This window comes from Bombyx mori, chromosome 16 (assembly GCF_030269925.1).
Source record: "Bombyx mori chromosome 16, ASM3026992v2".
NCBI classification, from domain to species: domain Eukaryota; kingdom Metazoa; phylum Arthropoda; class Insecta; order Lepidoptera; family Bombycidae; genus Bombyx; species Bombyx mori.
Window position 1 is genome coordinate 315,895 of NC_085122.1, and position 21,217 is coordinate 337,111.

General features: G+C 38.9%; 2 protein-coding genes and 1 long non-coding RNA gene across 6 annotated transcripts in view; 1 reads left to right on the forward strand and 2 right to left on the reverse strand.

Moving 5' to 3' along the window:
• The window catches only part of LOC134200300 (uncharacterized), a 1,547-nt gene extending 387 nt beyond the window's left edge, over positions 1 to 1,160 (reverse strand). Inside the window, exon 1 of the long non-coding RNA XR_009975137.1 lies at positions 949 to 1,160. This is a non-coding gene — a long non-coding RNA (uncharacterized LOC134200300). The remainder of the gene's footprint in view (positions 1 to 948) is intronic.
• LOC101736013 (O-acyltransferase like protein) overlaps positions 1 to 12,910 on the forward strand; it is a 27,168-nt gene extending 14,258 nt beyond the window's left edge. For 2 of the 4 annotated variants that reach the window (XM_012692835.4, XM_062672873.1), the window contains exons 5-12: positions 350 to 543; positions 1,009 to 1,181; positions 1,519 to 1,704; positions 3,613 to 3,792; positions 5,236 to 5,386; positions 7,975 to 8,158; positions 8,777 to 8,919; positions 10,545 to 12,910. In XM_012692835.4, the coding sequence (XP_012548289.2) occupies positions 350 to 543; positions 1,009 to 1,181; positions 1,519 to 1,704; positions 3,613 to 3,792; positions 5,236 to 5,386; positions 7,975 to 8,158; positions 8,777 to 8,919; positions 10,545 to 10,718 (1,385 nt within the window). In that variant the 3' untranslated portion in view covers positions 10,719 to 12,910. The remainder of the gene's footprint in view (positions 1 to 349; positions 544 to 1,008; positions 1,182 to 1,518; positions 1,705 to 3,612; positions 3,793 to 5,235; positions 5,387 to 7,974; positions 8,159 to 8,776; positions 8,920 to 10,544) is intronic. The other 2 variants (XR_009975122.1, XM_062672872.1) reach the window with 2 other exon arrangements.
• Positions 12,899 to 15,516, reverse strand: LOC101744663 (small nuclear ribonucleoprotein Sm D3). Its single transcript, XM_004928970.4, has 2 exons — positions 15,019 to 15,516; positions 12,899 to 13,907 (listed from the first exon to the last, which is right to left on the reverse strand). Exons 1-2 carry the CDS (start codon positions 15,326 to 15,328, stop codon positions 13,825 to 13,827), a joined length of 393 nt encoding a protein of 130 aa, XP_004929027.1. The 5' UTR covers positions 15,329 to 15,516; the 3' UTR covers positions 12,899 to 13,824.
• Between the last annotated feature and the right edge of the window lie 5,701 nt (positions 15,517 to 21,217).

Genomic DNA, 21,217 nt, shown 5'->3' on the forward strand with positions numbered 1-21,217 from the left:
GTGCGTACTTTACATATGTCTTGATGTCGTATTATAAAGATCAAACTTGCAAAATTATAAAATTGCGTAACTACTGGAGCCCATCGGGGTGTACCACCGCCCAGCTTGTTTTCTATGACGAAGCGGTCATATCTGGGGCCGCCGTTGTATAATCCAATATACAAGGGTTCGATCTCACGCCTCAAGGTGATGGCAACATTCACGTTATGATGTCTACGGGCCACGGTAACCACTTAAGACCAGTGGGCCCCGAGGTCCTTGACCAATCTAAGAAAAAGTGCATAAATAAATTAGTAATATTATTCATGCTATTTCTAATTCAGTATCATTAACTCAAATAAATCCTCAGGTGCTGCATGGGCGCTCTCATTCTCAATTCCCGGTTGTTGGCGCTCGTTACTTGCTCCACCACCCTGCTCTTCGGAGACTGACCTTCGCGCGTTTGATGGGCTCAGGGTCCTCTGCATGATGTGTGTCATAATAGAACACGTGTGCTGGATCACAACGCACACTTTTCTGGCCGACACCAGGAGATATGAACAGGTATTCAAATATACTATCTCAGTGTGGTGTTTGTATGGTCCGGAGCCAGTAGAGATTATATTTTTATTTTACACTAGCTGACCCGGCAGACTTCGTAGTGCCTCAATCGATAAATAAAAGACCTAAACTTTTGTATAAAATAAATTTAAAACAAACAAAAGGAATCCGTCTGACGGGGGGGACACCAAAGGAAAAACAAAATTGTTGTTTTTATTTAATTCGGAGCATTTTCATATTTATCTATCTTTTAAACCTTCTCTGGACTTCCACGAATAATTCAAGACCAAAATTGCCAAATCAGTCCAGCCCTTCTCGAGTTTTAGCGAGACTAACGAACAGCAATTCATTTTTATATATAAGATATAGTTAGTTGTTCTAAGCTTTCCACGAAAGTCTGTTGAGTACCTTTTCAATATGAACGTTGTCATCGAGAAGAGCTAAGCACTTATGGACATTCCATAACAGACCCGTCGAGCCCTGGATGCAATGCTGATGGCGAACAGCACGCTCGTGGTGCAGATTTTCTTCATGATGTCTTCCTTCCTGCTCGCACACAAGCTGCTGCAGCAGAGACGACGGGGAGAGCAGGTGCCTGTCGTGCGCACTTTCTTCGATACTATGATTAACAGGATCATAAGGTAAGACAAAACGTGTAAGTTGCACTAGGAAGGGGTCACTTTCAGCAGTAAGCCTCTTTTTTTACTACCTAAGCTGGTAGCCTTAGAGGGCTATGCCAGCGTCACCGAGCGAGATCAGGCTCTGATGTTGGTAGAAGCACTGACAACAACAACAGTAACACGGACGCCGGGCCGGTCTAATATGTGGATGGCACTGTACATCCCGGGACATGCTACGAGAGGCTGCGACGCTAACTTGTAGGCCTCTTTGATATGATAATGATGAATAATAAGCTCGCTGAAATTTAGGTGAAATTAACGTCTTGCCCATCAAATACTATCAAGATGTGTTCCGCAGAGTGAGTCCTAGTTACTTCGTGGTGGTTTGGTTCGCTGCGAGCTGGTGGAGCCGCGCCGGGTCGGGCCCCATGTGGACCCCGCTCATCGAGGCCGAGGTCAACATCTGCAGGAGCAAGTGGTGGACTCATCTGCTGTACTTGAATAATATTGTCTACGCAAACGACAAATGTCTCATACAGACTTGGTAATTTAATATTGTGTTTGCATTTGCATTTTATATTAGCTTTGAATTACTTTTTTGGTTACACTGCCGGCCATAAATTGAAGACCGCACTTAACAACATAATTATCTATTAATTGTAATAAAATCCCATAAGACAAATAAAAGAAATGCACATCTACATATTCTATTGTTAATATTGAATATTTAAAGAGTAATCCTTTTGTTTACTGAACGTAAACAGCTGTTAGTTAAATGAGTTATTGGACAATAAACATCTATTGTTTTCAAACACGGACAAACGTTGGGTTAGAGCCAGATGGTAGAGTCATAATAATATTTTTACAATTGCTCATTACTAATTACTTTTTTGTTTCGCATTGGTCAATAAATAAGATTGTTTAGCTTCTGCAAACACGTGTTTCCGAATACTTATTACCTGAGTTTAGTTGGATTTGTTCACAAACAATCTCAATTAGGCTGAACTTGTGGTTTCTACAGTGAAGACATCTTAAAATGGGAAATGCACGCAAAATTAGCAGTGAAGTGCGTTCAGCCAGTGTTGTTTTACATAATGAGGCAAATCTGAATGTGAGATTCCTTCACAACTGAAGTTATTGAGGACTTGTGTTTATGACACAATAACTCGATACAGGGATACAGGCAATTTTCAAGATCGTCCACGCTCGAGAAGACCGAGAGCTACCACGTCTAATGAAGATAATTTCATCATTGTTAACAGCAAGCGAAATAGACGCTTAACAGCACCAGAAATTCATGTTGAAGTAAACAAAGCCCAAGTTAAACCTTTATCATTGACTACAGCAAAATTGCGACTGAGAGATGTATGAGATGTATGGTCGCGTCGACGTTCGAAAACCTCTGCTAAGACCACAAAACAAGAAGAAACTGATGCAGTGGGCTAATGCTCATCGAGATTGGACTGAAGCAGATATTAAAAAAGTTTTTTGGACCGTTGTATCCAACATTGAACTATTGAGTTCAAAACGAAGAATTTACGTTCGCCTAAGAAAAATGATCACTGTGTAGTCCATACAATCAAGCATGGTGGTGGCTCAATTTGGTCTGGAGTTGCTTCTCTAGCCAAGGAACTGGCGATTTGATCACAATTGAAGGAATTTTCAAAAAGGAACAGTACAAATAAAATTTAGAACAAAATGCCGTTCCTTCCGGGTTGCGAATAATTAGAGATGGAATCATTTTCCAGAAGATAATGATCCAAAGCATAGCTCAAAATTATGCAGAGGATATTTAGAAGAAAAAGAGGCACAAGGGATGTTAAAAAAACATGATTTGGAAATTGGAGCAATGTATCACAATAAGCTATCAACAAATTGATTGCCCGTATGCCGAAACTTATAAAATAGTCATAAAATGCAACGGAGAATTTTTTGATGAAAAATCAGTCTAGCTAAGGCTAAGGATAGCTAAGCCAAAGGATAGAGCTCTTTTTAGCATGGGCGTTACATTTATTAGCATATTTCTTTACACTTTTAAAGTATGTATATTGTTTGTCAATCAATGTTTTATTAAATGATTAAACAGGTTAATTAAAGATTTAATATTTTATTGGAGTTTTATTTTATTCTATTTTCCTGCTTTAATCATGGTGTCTTAAATTATTGGCCTGCAGTGTATCTCGTATGCTTAAAATACACCCGATAACTATTTCGGTACATTTATGTAGGTAAGCGTAACCGTATTCATCGCAATCTCTGATGAATTATATGTGACCTCGTCTCAAGCACAACAATGAAAACAATTCAGTAAAAACCTTAGTGACTCAAAACTTGTGCAAATTGGACAGTGAAAATTATCTTTCAAAGCAAGCAATGTAACGCGCGCGTGACTTCCACTATAAGTTCCATTCCAAAGTTCAACTGGAGAACAAATTTTGAATTTCTTGTTAAGGTATTTAGCAGCAGACATGCAGCTGTACGGCCTGTCTCTGCTGCTGACCCTGGCGCTGTGGCGATGTCGGAGAGGCGCCATCTACGTGTTGACGGCCTTACTGGCGGGCTCCATCGCCTTGCTGTTCGGCCTCGCCTACACGTGGAGACTGGTGCCGACTTTTGTGATGCATCGACCAGAGTGAGTGTCTTCCACAACCGCACTATAAAAGCTTTACTGCTTACAGAACCTCAGCAATTCCGCAGCACCACGAGGATATTAACGCCCAGGTAGTGTTAAATCGATAGAATTTGGCATATCGTATGGTTGTCTGTTGTACTGGTCTACTGCTGGTAGGGCGTGCCGGAGCCAACGCAAAGGAATGCAACGGTTCTTCGTATTCAGCTGCTGAAGAAATTTAAGAACCGGTCCCTTTTGACAGAAGCTCCATTTGAGTTTAGGTGTAGCGGCCATCAATACAATACCATTGTAATTTCGACTTGACATCTCATACTGGGTACATATTTATGATATGGTTATTTTACTGGTGGTAGGACCTCTTGTGAGTCCGCGCGGGTAGGTACCACCGCCCCGCCTATTTCTGCCGTGAAGCAGTAATGCGTTTCAGTTTGAAGGGTGGGGCAGCCGTTGTAACTATACTGAGATCTTAGAACCTATATCTCAAAAGGTAGGTGACGCCTTTACGTTGTTGATATCTTTGGGTTCCAGTAACCACTTAACACCAGGTGGACTGTGAGCTCGTCCACCTATGCAATAAAAAATAAAAATGCTCGACGCACTCTCTGCTCCACGACCTACCAGTCCATTTGTTAGTCCGTTGGTACGTAGCATCACGAACAACTGAATACACTTTGGTATTCTTTTACCAGTAACTTTGATTATATACACGACCAGTAATGACCGCATAAATATATTTTGGCCAACGTTTTCTGACCGCGGCTCAAGTCAATCAACGTGTGGGTATTAAAGGGACGTTAGGGTCAGAAACTGTGGCGGTAGGTATCATACAATACAAGATATTTGACAGATGCCTAAATCTCGCTTACGACATTATCAAGATAAGCGTGCATATACCTATATACAAGTTCCGAACATTTGGACCGTCGGTCTACCGAGCAATATCGCCCGCTCGAGGGAAGATCTTTCCCTTCGTCGTTTAGGCCTCCCACAGAGACATTTTCGTATTTATTTCTAGTATGTTTTTTAGGAAAATATAATAATTAAAGACATCGTTGAATGAACTTTATTTATAAGGATCTCGTCTCTCTCTGATACTGAACTTAGGACGTCAGTTTAGCTCACGGCTCACCTGGAGTTAACTAGTTACCATAGATATCAACAACGTAAATGCTGTCACCCACGCCAGTTATAAGTCTCATTTGTTTACAGTACAACGGCTGCCCCACCGAACCGAAATACATTAATGTTTAACGGCAGAAATAGGCAGGCCGGTGATACCTACCCGCACTAGCTCACAAGATTCCTTGCCTCAAATTTTTTTTATAATATTAATACTATATCTTTGGAACTAAAGCTCCAAAGATATAGTATTTGCCACCCCTGGTGTAAAGCCCATTAAAATAAATAAACTATTTACCTAAATACAAATTATTATAATTGCAGATCAGTTCGAACAACATACAGCACGGAGCCCTCGTTCAATGTCCTATATCAGTCACCTCTGGGCAACGTGCCGGGAGCGCTGGCAGGCTTGCTGCTGGCACATCTGCATCATCAGCTCTTGGACTCTCGCATCGTGCTCAGCAAATATAAGGTGGGTCTTCGACTTATTGCAGCTAACTCTTTCCGTTCCAATGCCAGATCAAATCGTAAAACTAGTTTTAATTGTATGACAAACATTCGCTACGTAAAACTTTTCATCGAATTAAATGGCTGTAGGTATCCCAATGAGGGGATTTCTCTCTAGTTGAAGAGAATTAATCATAGTAGCGGTATCAGAGGCAGCCTTTCTGGTGTTTCAATTTCATGTTGTTGATCAAACTGAATAATACAAAATTATAACAAAAACTATATTCGCCTTCAACAATATTTGATGCGAATGTCATCAATGTAATTGAGGTATATAATATATCCATTGTTAAGGATAACTCAAAAAGTACGGGTAAGATTTTGATAAAAGTATATGGGACCACATGAAGCAGCAAGCAGTTTTCAAATAAGAACAGAATCATCAATATTGGTTCACCTAGGAAAAGTTCCGAGGTAACTTACAAACATAAAAAAAAATACAGGATAATTGAAATCCTCCTATTTTAGTCATTTTAAAAATCCAACATAGACATTTTAGTAGGTACGAGATTGCCGATCAGGATAGGGCACTTTACTCAGGAGTTTTGTGTCTAAATTGACGAAACCTCAGAAGAAGTATGATAGGGTGGAGTCATACTGTTTAGCGGTAGGTGCACTATTAACAAAATGCGGCAAAATGCGACTTCGAATAAAATATAACTTCTAATGGTGACATTGTAAATTTGACTAATACTCGTATAGTGGCGCATAAATTGATACTTTCCAACTCTACATTTTATAAAATTATACAAACCACACCTCATTGTCGTCGCGAGACGTTCCTACTTTAAGTACTACTCTATGTACTGGCATGTAAAATTATCTTAAATTACATGTACAGCTGTACAAAATAAATAGTGTGTTTAGTAGTAATTTGTAATCACTTTTATGTGATATAACTCAAATGGGTATAGTTAAATAAAATAGTCGGCACTGCTTCCTTACGCTATTACTGGAAATTACGAGACAGAACATACTGCACATAAATTCACTGGGCTAGGCTATGTGTCGAATATTATTGGACATGCAACAGAGGAGGGCTGAGGAGAGTCCTTGGCGGCTGGGCGGTCTCTTTGGAGCACTTTAATATTATCTCTGAACATGTTGTCGTTGTAGTCCTAGAGTACCCGCTGGTTCATAGGGCCCTCACAAGTTGTCTCCACTTGACCCTGTCTTGCGCTTGCCCCTTAACATCACTCCAGGTCACGCCGGCTATCCTTAACCGATATAATTGGATGATTGTGATGTTTTTCTTAAATCATTGTCCCTTCCTTCTCATCATTAAATATGTACTTAAATTTGTTTGGTATAATGTGACCTGAACACATTCAGAGTTAACGGTTTGAGCCTAATTATAATGGCTTAAAGGTACTTCGCTCTGATCCCGGAGACGCCTAGACGCCTCGAGATAAATAGTCTAAAGCGCCTGAACTTTCTTTCTCGTTGTTTTTGTACTTTAGCAATTTATTTGTTTTAATTATCCTAAATTATAGTAATACGGTATGCGGGTTTCGTCTGAAATTCTTTCAAACACGTCCCCAGGGGACGACTGATTCCGAAAGGAAAGGACTCCAATGTGATTTAGGTTAAAACTCACTCCCGGACCACTACAAATTTTAGTTAGGTATGAGTATACTTCTATCGAGAGCATTGTTATCTACGAGTAATTAGATCTTAGTTGATGCCCGTATCACATTCTGAAGGAAACATGAACGTGGTGTTTAAATTATTATATTTTATTATCATCTTAGAATTTTCAGCCAGTCAACTTACAATTCGACGATTTTTTAAACGTTCGCATAAATTATAGGACCCCTGTAATTACAATATAGTGTTTTATAACCAAGTGGTCACTAGCCAAGCTTTCATTTATAATAAACAACAAAGTTACATTATATTTTCAGTCTTTTCTAATATTGCATTTGAAATATACAATTTTTAGGGAAGTATGTGTATACATGTAAACCGAATCACTTGTCCACAAAAGACACTAAATAAATCATTTCATGGATTAAAAATAAAACCCACAAAATTGAATTGGGTAATTAATGGTTGGTGGTAGGGCACGTTGGGTCCACGCGGAGGTATGGCGACACTGTCTATTTCTGTAACGAAGCAGCCGTAGGCTTAAGGAATCTGGTTGTCGTTGAAACACAAACGTTGTTGACCTCGTATCTCAAGGTGGGCCTCCCATCCAGACACTCTGTGTTGTGATGCCTCTAGGACTGGGTAGCCTGCTGAGTTACTTTTTATTTTTTATTGCTTAGATGGGTGGACGAGCTCACAGCCCACCTGGTGTTAACTGGTTACCGGAGCCCGTTTACGTTGTAGATGTGTAGACATCTACAACGTAAATGCGGCCACCCACCTTGGGATATAAGTTCTAAGATCTCAGTATAATTACAACAGCTGCCCTACCCTTCAGACCGAAACCATTACTGCTTCACGGCAGAAATAGGCAGGGCGGTGGTACTTACCCGCGCGGACTCACAAGAGTCCTACCACCAGTAGTGCAGCACGTGTATTAACATTTGTCTTCCTGCGCGTGTGAAGTGGTTCCGCTGGTCGGCGGTGTCGTCGGTGTGCGTGTCGGCGTGGTGGGTGGCGGCGAGCCCGCTGCTGCTGGGCCGGGGTGCGCCGGGGCGGGGCGGGGCGGCCGCGCTCGCTGCACTCGAGAGACCCATCTTTGCGTTCTTCGTGGGCGTCGCCTTGTTGGGAGCCATGCATGGAGTACCTTGTGAGTTGCACTTTCCCAACAACGATTTTGAAGTGAAACTTCTTTAAAATCGTTGTGATTTCAAACTAGATGAAACGAAAAAATAAGTCCATAGAGACACAAACACATAAATGTATAGGATTCAGCCGGCGAGAGAATGAGATAGAACACATTAGACGTTCTCGGTGTAGTTTTTTTTTAATACAGCGCCATCTTTGAGATTTTTTAATACTAACGTGTGTATGAAACCTCTTGTAGTGAATTTTAATTTAGGATTATACGTGAAGTTAAAATATCAATTCACAGAGGGCGCTACCTCATACTATAAAATATGTTTTACAATTATTTACTAATGATAAAATTTTACTTAAACTTAGCCATTTAGGATAATTGTATTTTAATTTTTGAAGGTTTCCTTTCTACCACGAGTGAATATTTTTTTTAAATTACAAATGCAAGCCAATAAGATACAAGTGCTTATTACAAACGCGAAAAAGTCATAAGTTTCAGTTGATGATTGAATTAAGGAACTCATTTCTCAAGATGAATCCTGTTTTTGGGTGTGCCGTAATCTCGTCTTCTCATCTGAATCCAGTGCAATACCATCAGCTGTGCAATGATTGACTAATGATACTTCAGCCCCGATAGGTAGTTTCTTGTCGTGGCGCGGGTGGGGCTGCGGGGCGCGGCTGTCGTTTGGCGCGCTGCTGCTACACCTGCCACTCAACAAGTCGCTGGTGGCGGCGCGCCTCGCACCCACACAGCTTGACAGACAATCTGCAGTAAGTACCAGCCAGCATTCTGGCGCGTGGCGAGGCGAGTGCCATTTTAATACGCTTTTATTAGCTTCAGACGTATGTATGTTTGTAACGGAATCTTTGAACATGATTTTGACCCCCTGCAAAACGTCGGATTAACTTGAAATTTGGTATACTTATTAAGGACCGATGACAACTAAATTTAAAAAAAATGTGGAAAAAATTGAAATTCAACGAAAAACTGAAAAATAAAAAATAGTTTCATAAAACTAACAAAATACGCTTTTATAGAAAATCCAACAAAAAAATAGAAAATAAATTTTAATAAATTTGAATTAAAAAGTGTAAGAAAAAATGATTTTATTGTAAAAAAAGCGTGGGGTGCAGTGGTGGTATCAGTAGTTATAAATATTTTATGAACAGATATGAGTAGAAGGGTTATTTTGATAACATCCTGAAAAGCAGCCCACGCTTTTTTTACAACAAAATCATTTTTCCTTACACTATTTTTGATTCAAATTTATGAATTTTTTATTTCAATTTTTTTTAGTTGGATATTCTATAAAAGCGTATTTTGTTAGTTTTTTTAAACTATTATTTATTTTTTAGTCAGTCACTCTGCGAAATATTATTTAAGACTTTCGTTACGATACTTTTCATGGATGTCACATACACATACTTCTTCTTCCTATTCGTACACTCTTGACAGAGTGGTCGTGGTCATGCATCAGTCGGATACGACCTGCTCATGACTCTCGTGGGAAATTAGTGCAGTGGTTTCCCGTTGCCTTTTGCACCAGCATTTTAGGGGGTATTTGATCCCCAAGGTTTCTGACGCCTCTTCCGTACAGGTTGTCCTGTCGGGTGTGTATGGTTATACCGCCATTGCTCGGTCGCCATTGCCCCGTTCGTTCTCTAGCAGGGAGCACCACGGCTACCTGTTGGTCGCCGCCGCCATCCGGCGCGTGCAGGTGGGGTTGACAATAGGGCCGGTGAAGGTAGCAATCCGATCTCCCCTTACACATACATGACTTGTAATTTAAGTTTGTTTTCCTTACGTTCCTACTCTACCCTCCATATTTCTGCTGTACATGATGTCCCACAAAAGGTATATCAAGCTGATATCAAGCTATAATATCAACAATGTAGAGTACGTTAAAATTGTAAAAAAAAACTAATTCGTAATTAGTACCTTCATACAAAAACTAATTTATTAATTGTTCAACTATTCGATGATGGCCACTAATTTATACAACAAAAGTATTACGATTAGACTGTTCATTCTGTTAAACGCTACGGAAAGAGGGTAGAGAGTAGAGTTAAGAGCTCCGGTAACTACTTAACACCAGGTGGGCCATGAGCTCGTCCACCCAACTAAAAAAGAAAAAACTTTGTTATCTTTTGATATGTGGCCAGCTCTATTTTTTAATACGAATCATGTAAGTAATGGTACCTTGCGTAAAACACAATTCAAAGGCTGGCAGAGGAATAGTTTTTTCGTTATGTTCAAGTACACTTTATTCCGAAACTAATTAGTCGGGAACATATTATTTTCGTCAAATCGCGTATTCTATTGGAACAAAGTATCCAGTTTTTAGCTTGACATACTTTTTGTGGAGCACCCTGTATGTACCTAATGTAAATTTCAGATCCTAGAATGGTTCGGCGTGGCCTCAGTGTCATATCTAGCAGCCCTGCCCCTCGCGCTCTGTGTGGAGCTTCCCGCCCAGCGACTGCACCGCGCGCTCTCAGCACTCCGCCGCCGGTCACACGCCCAGTCGGATGCAGCACCGCACGATACGCGACAAAAGACTGACTTGTAGTTCACGCCGCAACCAATAACTTAACAACTATCAATACCTACCCTGTGGTTATAATTTTAACTGTTTAGCGACCTTCAAATAAGTACGTCAATAATGAGTTAACATTCGCTAAACTTCAGTGGAAAACATAATCATTGCATGGCAATCTCAAAACACTAAAGTGCGCTCTACACTCTTGCCGAGACGTCTGGGCCAAATGTTTTGCCGAGACATGACGAGATCGAGAGCGGCCCTCCACATTCCCACTCACGCATGGCCCGTTCAGAACTCGTACAGGATGGACTTATTAGAAACTTCTGCCTACTACAATTATATGTTAGTAAAAGAAAAAAAGTCATAAAGCGCCGTTTCTTAAAAGGTTAACTCGAGATCGTGCGTCCATTTCGTTTATTGCCGGCGGAATAATCGAAACTATTCGAGACGGGAGTGTGGAGTGGAGGGCTGTCTCGCGCAAACACAAAACTCTTTGATAGTATCAACATGAACCCGAGAGGCGAGACTACACAAATGTAGGCAAGACTTGTCGAATAGGGCCTATAAACTTCCGTATTCGGCTAGTCTCGTGTAGTTTTACCTAGAATGAGTGCGCTTAACCAACAGCTATGGTTAATGACATAAAATGGCGCTACTAAATGGTACTAAACCTTAACGGTGATATGTGTTGTGGGTTAGTGTTGTAGTTTAATAAAGTTTTCAGAAATTGTAGTATTTTTAAATGTTAGTGTTTTTACACTTTATTTTAAAATTATGTATATATTTGTGTAATACAGTAACTTCAATGTAAGGTAAGGCTCACGACTTCTTCGACTAACGCTGTACATTTACGGAGCCCTCAGTTTTGCCGTGTAAGCTAGTTTCATTTGAAACCATTGCGTAGGACCACCGCAACAGCTGTGTATATGTAAACTTTCGAACGAAAATCACTCGTCGCACCGTATCCATAAATATATTATGGTCAGGTAGTCTTTAAAAATACACTTTTGCACACATCGGCGAAAGGCACCAAGTACCCATTCATATGGATGGGAGAAAGGAATTCGAACATTTCGTCGGCATGTTATCTATATACCACGTCAAGGTTATGTGAAAGTGTAGTTTTCCGTAACAATGGGTTATTTTATTGACTTAAAGGAAGCCTGTGTCGCTCTCCTAACATACAATTATCACTTTAAAAAAATCATATCATTTCGTTGCTTCTTTTTGTCGTGAAAGAAGGGCAAACACTTTTGTATCAATAATATTAGGATGTATAAATAGGACGTGTTGCGATATATTATCGCGCCATGGCGCTAATGCTTTAACAAAATAATGTGTTAAATTAAAATCAATATAAACCATTGACTTTCTCTTAAAATGATTGAACTAATATTTTTAACTGTTACTAGTTTGAAATATCGGGTAGACATAAGAAGGGTTTGACAACTTTGATGATACAATTGATGTTTTAAAAATATTTTGTAAATTATATTAAAGTTGAGAAATATAACTAGGAACGCTCGATTTTTGTGGCCATCGAAATTTCCTACCGCAACAGTATCGCAACTTACACATCAGCGAACATGCATTATTGTATATATTTTATCTTGGCGAGTGGGGCCATCAACTTCATGTAACTTTAACCATTATTTACTTTACTGGTTACTGTACCCTGTGATCACTCAAGATTAACTGATTTTGCGGTAGGCAGCGGCTTGGCTCTGCCCTTGGCATTGCTGAAGTCCATGGGCGACGGTAACCACTCACCATCAGGTGGGCCGTATTGGGCGACGGTAACCACTCACCATCAGGTGGGCCGTATGCTCGTCTGCCTACAAAGGCAATAAAAAAATAAAAAAAAAGATTAACAGACAAATCTTTCAACAAAGTGGCTGATTCAGCACCCATCTGTTTAAAGCTGCATTCCACCAGCCCACCACCACGGTTCCTATTGCGTATTAGATTCAATAGAAGCGGAGGGGAATGTGTAACTAAAATTGGACAGCTCTGCAACAGCTGGTGCTGAGGTGCTGATGTGCAGTGTGAGCTTGTATGGTTAGACACCACTGTCCTGTGCGTCTGTACAGTGAAGCCGTCATGACTTCTATTATTATACTATCTCAGAAGCAGTAGTGGCCAGTGGAATTTGACTAATAATAATTATAGTTAGTTGACACTGCGTGTCTCATAAATAAAAACACTAGTTATTATCCAAATTGTTTTTTATTTGTTTTCAATCTTTTGATATTCACACCCACAACGACACATCCTATCACATATCTGCTGACAGTCTCAGTAAACTTGTTACACTGTTTGTAACTAATCTAAATTCGAACATAAAACATTCAAATTAAAAATATTTTGCATAAGAGGTTGTCGTGTCCTAAAGGATAAGATGCCGAGTTACACACATTTAACAAACATGCATGATTGTTGCAGGTTTTATGCTGCGAAGCATTCCAATTTGCCCATTAAGACAGCATTTATCCCAAACAGTACAACTGGGACTTTGATCTCAAACCTCATGGTAGGTGCAGGCCTTCATAAAGTCTATAGGCTCCAGTTACAGTGCAAAAAAATTCAAAATTATATGGATAAAACATTGTCAAAACTCGGCCATTGGTTAAGTTTGGTTTGTACAAGGCAGTTTATAATAACTTTTTATATTTAATTACAATAGTCACCCCCGCATAAACCACACATAGATATTTCCTCAAGCCAAAACAAGATTGAACTATTACCCATCATATGGACAAGATTTCTAGATTATTGGGACTGATATAAGGATAGAACATAGAGATTAAACATTGTATTGATTGGGAGTCACAATAAGTCACCATAGGGTAGCATCAGTGTGTAGTGTCTATTTGATCAAATGGTCCATGAGACCTAAGATGTGTAAAGCAGATTGAAGGGTGACCAAAATAAAAAAACAGAAAATCTGGAACAGGACCTTATTGTTACATTTGAGAACATAATAATAATCTTTGAACAAACAGTTGTTCTATTTCCAAAATTTGTATTTTTCTCACTTAGATATATCAATATATAAGAATGATAATGAAATAATTCCTTGACAATTGAAATATAAGACAAGTACAACTTAAGCTATCTAAAAAATATCTTAACGCTAGCGTCGAGATGGTCCTGACCCACCTTGCCAGCCTCCACGGTGGCCCCCACCTCTTCCACCTGCTCGTCCTCGACCAGCAGCTGAAAATTTCAAAGATTTGTATTTTACTTCTTGATTCCTCTAGATGTGTGAGTAAGCTTACAACCCACTTGATTAATGATTTACTGTGGCCCACAAACATCAAAATAAGGATGCTGGTTGGCATGATACTTGAGATGAGTATGAAGAGATACATATATTTGATCGCTCAAATGTATTGTAGTTACTGTCCAGCCCGTCAAATCAATTCACATTCCTGTTTAGCAACAGAAATTTGCCGTAATTATTTAAATACACAAGAATGGGTTTTCACAAATGTAATAGATACAGTTATTAGTTTGCATAACATTATGTAAAATAGGTTTTACTTTAGATGTGTGAGATTGTGTGCATTAGGTACTTGACATGGTCTCATCATTCACATATTTTCTTTAACCACCCAAAGTAAAATTGTCAATAACATATAGTTGAATGATTAGAAACAATTAACATTGGAACAAAATACTGATTTGATATTACAAAACTTAAAATTGCAAATTTGACATTGTATGTCTATATAAGCACTCAAGAATGAAAAATTGTAAAATATTCTCAATTACTATTAAAAAACTGTGACAAAAAATATCTATACAGGATATAAACAAACAAGACATTTAAAAAATCAAAGCTTCAAACTACCTATTTTTTGCTCATTTGACCCAATTGATCACTATGTATTCAATGCATTTGTACTAATTTTAATGAAGGCTATTTATTGATTGTAATTAAATGTGCTTATCTTTCATACTTGCATACGTTTTCTACTTAGAAATTTTCGTTTAATAATTTGGTTATATAGTGCAGTAATTGTTAAATAGACTTCACTCAAGTCTAATTTATAACAAGCCTAAAGAAATGGGTTGTTCTAAGCTAAAGATGTTTATTCTTTTTTAAGTCTTTGAATTAAACGAAATTAAGAACAATGCATATTCACAATTTCAGTGCTAGATGTAATTAGACTGCAAGTCAGACAGCACTCATTCATATATTAACACTCGTATGTTGTCTTGTTGATAATGAACACAATCACTACGTATGTGATGCGAGAGAACATTTAGGATACCTAGCTCGATAAACAAATCACATACACACTATTTTTATATTGTTCAATACCTTGGGCTCGCAGTATCGCACTCTTCCCTCGTCCTGCAGTAGGTTTATTCCCTTGTCTTTTGAACATTGGCGCGTTCTTCAACATGTCCGGTAATATTAAAAATCTGATCTTGGAACCACGGATGTACACATTCTCGAGCTGTGCAACTCGGCCATCTCTGTATGTGACTGTTACGAGAGTCATTTGGCAATTCATATTATCCTCAGCTTCAATTAATTTCCCTCTATAAACTTCACCGGTATTTGTTTCACAAGTCACTACATGACCTTCCGCCTCGTGAAGTACTTTAATAGGCACACCGATAGACATGTTTACGTTTTAGTTAAGAAAAACGTACGATAAAGGACAATAATTCAGTATTATTTCTTAGATTATTTACGATAAAAATGGGAAAGAATATTTCAAAAAAATTAGACGCTTCAAATCCATAGACATCTAATGTAATATGGCGGCGAGTTCCGTGCATAGACAATAGACATTTTTATTCATTCATTGACAGACAAAGACAACATAACCCATATTACCAAAAATCCATTATGATTTTTAATTCCCTTAGCATTGTGAAAATCAACTTTACTGGTGGTAGGAATGGTAGGATGTCTGCGAGTCCACAGAGGCAGACAACACTACCCTACCTATTCCTGCCGTAAAGTAGTACTACCTTTCGGTTTGAAAATGCAAGAGCATCGCAGGGTATAACTATTGAGATTTTGCAAAAAGTTAAATGTAATCTTAGTTAATTCCAACCATTTTTCTAAATAAATTACATTTCACTGTACATAGCCTAATAGACCTAGTTTCATTTGTAAAAAAAGCTAGGTGCTTAGGCTTTATGCTTGGGGTAGCAAGGGGGCGTGTAAATAGCCCTCCTGCGGCGGGAGCATATAAAGCGGGGTTGTAGAAAGGCGTGTAAATAGCCGTCCTAAGCGGTATGTGACAAATGTTTGTCACTTATAATTAGCGGAGCGGTAAAACTATATAGCGGTAAACAAAAGCTAGTAATCAAACTAAAGATATAAATTAAATACACATAAGCGAGCGGGCGGGCGAATGATTACACGAAGCAGCAATAAAATGGCAATAAATTAAAAGAACTTGCACTCACCTGTAGATCTTGCCAGTGACTGTCGTGCGGGCGTCGGCGATGGAAGCACGCGGGCGGCGGGAGGGGGTGACGAAGCTCACGTAGCTTTTCGTAAGCTCAAGCACCACACAATATACAAGTGCCGCCATCTAGGCAGCTAGCGGTAAAGCGTGATCGATCGGGTAGAACCACGCTTTGGGTAGTCGCGGTAATTAGTTACTGACAAACTCCAAAGGTGGCGCCATCCCAATAATTCATTAGCATCCCATTACTAAATCCGCGTGACCATCCTGCCCGCCTTGAAAGTTCGCAGGACTTTCAACAAATATATAAAGATACTAAGATAGGAAGCATAAAGCTTAAATAGCGGGAAGTTATTTGAAAAGAAACAAATTTTAATTAATAATAAGCCATCATGAATGTTTACGAGTAGAGTTGAAGCGGTTGATGACATGCGGTACTCTAATTTATTCTAGCGGTAGCGGATATAATTTTACAACTGGACGTTTAAGAAATCCAGATTTCGTTTTTACCAAAGCAACGCGTATAATGTTATCGGCACCTGGATACACCTCTTGTATAACTCCAAGTGGCCAGCGGAGCGGTGGAATGTCATCTTGATGAATAAGAACTACTGTCCCAACCTTCACGGGGTTATCTGATGTACACCACTTCTGTCTGACTTGCAACGTATGCAGGTACTCTAATCTCCATTTCCTCCAATAGGAATTAACCAAACCATCTAACAACGCTTTGCGATTAGTCAGACTCATCTGATTTGCGGACAATTCAGACGCGGGTAAATACTGCAAAGGAGTGGACATCAAAAAATGTGCGGGTGTGAGAATTTCGGGGTTGGGATCTGCGGATAAAAGACATAAAGGTCTGGAATTCATAAGACATTCTATTTGATTCAACACAGTTAACATCTCTTCGTAAGTGAGAATTTGTGCGCCTATTACTCTATTTAAATGAGTTTTAACGGATTTAATGTTTGATTCCCATAAACCTCCAAAATGTGGAGCCCGAGGCGGGATCATCTTCCAAATGATTCGGTATTTAGTTAATTCATCATTCCATGCGGATATAAAATTATTTGAAACTAGAAGTTTATACTAGAAGTTTTTAACTGAGCCTTTGCGCCAACAAAATTAGTGCCATTATCTGAATACATGAAAGAAACTGGACCTCGACGAGATATAAAACGTTTGAAAGCGGCAAGAAATGAGTCCGTTGACAAATCCGAGGCTAACTCAATATGTATAGCCTTTGTCGTTAAGCATACGAACAGGCAAATGTAAGCCTTTTGTGAATGATGACCACGTTTGCGTACAAGCGTTATCTTAAATGGGCCCGCGTAATCTACTCCCGTGTGACAGAAAGCTTTGGCCTCCATTACACGGCTTGACGGAAGGTCAGCCATCATGGGAGTTGGGTGTGAAGGTGATACACGAAAACATGATTTACACATATGCACTCTTTTTCTTATAACGTTTCTAGCGGACAATATCCAAAAGCGTTGACGAATAATGGACATCAAAAGGTCCGGACCAGTGTGCAAGTTTGTATTATGAAAATAATCAACAATAATATTTATTATGTGATCGTGTTTTGGCAATAAAGCGGGGTGTTGCGTTTCAAACGGTAAATCAGAGCTCGAAAGTCTACCCTGAATACGTAAAATTCCATCTTCGTCAATAAATGGACTAAGTTTACGAATATTTTTCGAAGGTAAATCTAATTTTCTAATGCTGGCAATATCATGACCAAAATATTTAGCTTGAAGAGCTCGAATAATAGCTTTCTCAGCAGTATTTAAATCGGATGCGGTTACAAACTTGTTTCGCGGTAGTTTTCTTATAAATCGAAGTACATAAACAACACAGCGAAGAAGTTTTGACCATGACGAAATTCTCAACCCAAGTTGATATATTGGGGAATCTTCGACAACAGTTAAAGCGGTAAGTGTTACAGATTTTTTCATTTCAGGTATGTCACTTCCAGATTTACAAGGTACAAAAGGTTCAATAGGCCATTGTGAAATAGGATAGCAGGCCCAAGAAGGACCCTGCCACCAAAGCGAGTTATTAATAATTTGTGACGGTAAAAGACCTCGTGACACACAATCGCTAGGATTTTCCTTACCATTAATATGAAAAAAGCGGTCAGGTGATAAATTCTCCTGAATTTGAGCGATGCGGTTTCCTACAAATATTGACCATCTATGCGGGGAAGATTTAATCCAAGAAAGAGCAATTGTAGAATCTGAGAAAGCGTATATAGCGGTGATAGGATGTAAAGAATTATAAGCGTTATAAATAAGTTTAACTAATTTTGACAAAAGAAGAGCGGCACAAAGCTCAAGGCGAGCTAATGTAGTTATCTTAACCGGAGAAACCTTTGATTTTGAGCACAATAATCTTAAAGTAATATCTCCTGTGGGATCTGTAATGTGTAAATAAACAACGCAACCGTAAGCGTTCAAGCTTGCATCACAAAATGCAACAATATTTACTTCACAGTCTTTAAAAACTCCAATATGGCGCGGTATTGCGATAGTTGAAAGCAATGGAAGCTCTTTCACAAGTGAAGAGTAGCGGTAAATAATTGTATCTGGAGGTGTATCATCCCAGTCTATTTTAGAATTCCAGAGTTCCTTAATAAGCAATTTAGCGAACAGTATAACTGGAGCAACTAAACCAAGCACGTCGAACAAGCGTGCGACTAAAGATAATATTGTTCTTTTAGTGCACTTTTCATTAGTGTTTGAGCTCGTCATAAAAAATGAGTCATCAGCGGGAAGCCACGCAAGGCCTAAAACTTTCATGGTATTATTAGCATCATCAGAGAAGCTTACAGAAGAGCGGTGCGTTTCTGGAAGGCTATTAAGAAAGGCAGTGGAGTTACTTGCCCATTTTGTTAAATTAAAACCTCCTGATTTAAAGAGTGAAATTAGTTGTTTCGATAGTTTGATAGCTGAAATATCTTCGTGTAGGGATGTGACGAGATCATCCATATATAATTGAGACTCAGCTACACTAGCGGCTTCTGGATAACGATAACATTCTTCTGATGCTAATTGACGTATAGTACGCATTGCTAAATAAGGTGATGACTTTAAACCAAAGGGCAGACAGTTAAAAGCGAAAATGCGAAGTTTATCATTTTTAAAGCGGTACAATATTTTTAAATATTTATGGTGGTCTGTGGTCACCCTAATGCGTAAATACATTTGTTCCACATCAGCGCACAATGCCACAGGGAACAAACGAAAGCGGAGTAAAAGCAAAAATAAGTCTGCCTGTAAATTTGGACCAGTATGCAAGACGTCATTAAGTGACAGTCCACTAGATGTTTTAGCACTAGCATCAAGAACTACACGTAGTTTAGTGGTAGTCTTGCTTGGGCGGATAACTGCATGGTGCGGTATATAATAACCGTTATCGGTTTCCTTAGCGGTGTCGTTAATTTCAGTTAAATAACCTTTCCTAATGTAATCCTGTATAACGATATCATAATCATCGCGGAGTGAGGGTAATTGAACAAACTTACGTTCGAGCGAAAGAAAACGGCGGTGAGCAACAGTATAAGACTTGCCAAGGTCAGCGGGATTTCTACTAAATGGTAACTCAACCGTATATCGGCCATCATTATCGCGGGTAATTGTAGAAATATATTTGTTTTCACACTCGGCTTCCTCAGGGCTAAGATGACGCTCATGAGGAATCTCCTCTAATTCCCAAAATTTATGTAAAAATGACTCAAGGTCTTTATGCGTTATAGATGAAAAAGTTTTATTTAAAGTGAATGCAGAATGAATTTTAGTATTTTCGAAAGCGGGTGGATTATCAATATAAACTGTACTAGATAGTCACAAAGAGGTATTATTATCATTTATAACAGAAAAATTATCATGTTGCGGTTTCATAATGCCGGTGTAACTCACTTCAGGTACGTCACCCATAAGAACATAACCGAAGGTTGTTTCTACGGCAGGTGGCGCTAGTGAGCCGGTATCTATACGATTACCTAAGTATATATATGGAAATAACTGAGCACCTAACACCATATCAATCACACCTGGAACGTTCCAGTTTGAATCGGCAAGCGGTAAATTACGTATATGATTCATATTTGAGGAATTTATAAAATAAGCGGGTAATTTATCTGTAATACAGTCTACTACTAAAGCGTGAATATAATATTTATTAGGAGAAAATCTAGATTCAATATTTAAATAAACATATCCGTGAATCGGGCGAGCGGTTAATCCAATACCTCTAATATAAGAATTATTTAAAGGTATAATCGGTAATTTAAGTAATTTACAACAATTGACAGTTATTAAATTATTTTGGGAACCATTATCTATTAAACATCTAACTATTTTACGTTCCCCTTTATTCGAGTGAGCGTATATTTGAGCGGTTGATAATAAAATATTACTATTCGATTTTATTTCCGAACTGTGAGTCAACGTGGTAGCGGTCGTATTATTTTGTTGTTGTATCGTTCTGTTAGAGTGTAAACAAGTATTCGAAGCGGCATCATGATGATCGTAACTCTGAACAACAGGTTGAGATTGAACCTGGGACCGACCGTAATCGGGCCGCGCGGCATCACTCGGAATTCCATGTACCTGCGACCGACTGACCTGCCTGTCCATATCAGCGTAGTCATTCGATGGACTGGGTACGCTTTTACTTTTTCGATTCGCCCGTTTATTACCAAAACAGAACAAAGTATGATGATATTTCTTACAATTATTGCATGTTAACTTTGATTGACATGCTTTTAATGTATGCGATAAGCTTAAACAATTGATGCAACCCTTGTGCGATTTAATAAAATCATAACGTTCTTGCGGTGAAATAATATTTTTAAATTCATTACAACGATATAATTGCGTGTGGTGCGAGCTCGAGCAAAGATCGCACGTAGATAACGAAACCGGTTTGTTAACCCTTTCAGTGCGGACTGGGTCATTATAACTACTGGAAATAAACGATTTGTGATTTTTAGATTTCTCCATGTTACACTTCGGTGCAGAGCGTTCTAATATTTTTATCTGATCCTGTATGAATTTAATAAACATTTCAGTTGTGGGTATTTCA

Coding starts and splice junctions, on each gene's coding strand:
- LOC101744663 (XM_004928970.4), bottom strand. CDS start 15,328: ATGTCTATCGGTGTGCCTATTAAAGTACTTCACGAGGCGGAAGGTCAT. Junction 13,908..15,018: donor TGCGATACTGCGAGCCCAAG/GTATTGAACAAT, acceptor TGAAATTTTCAG/CTGCTGGTCGAGGACGAGCA.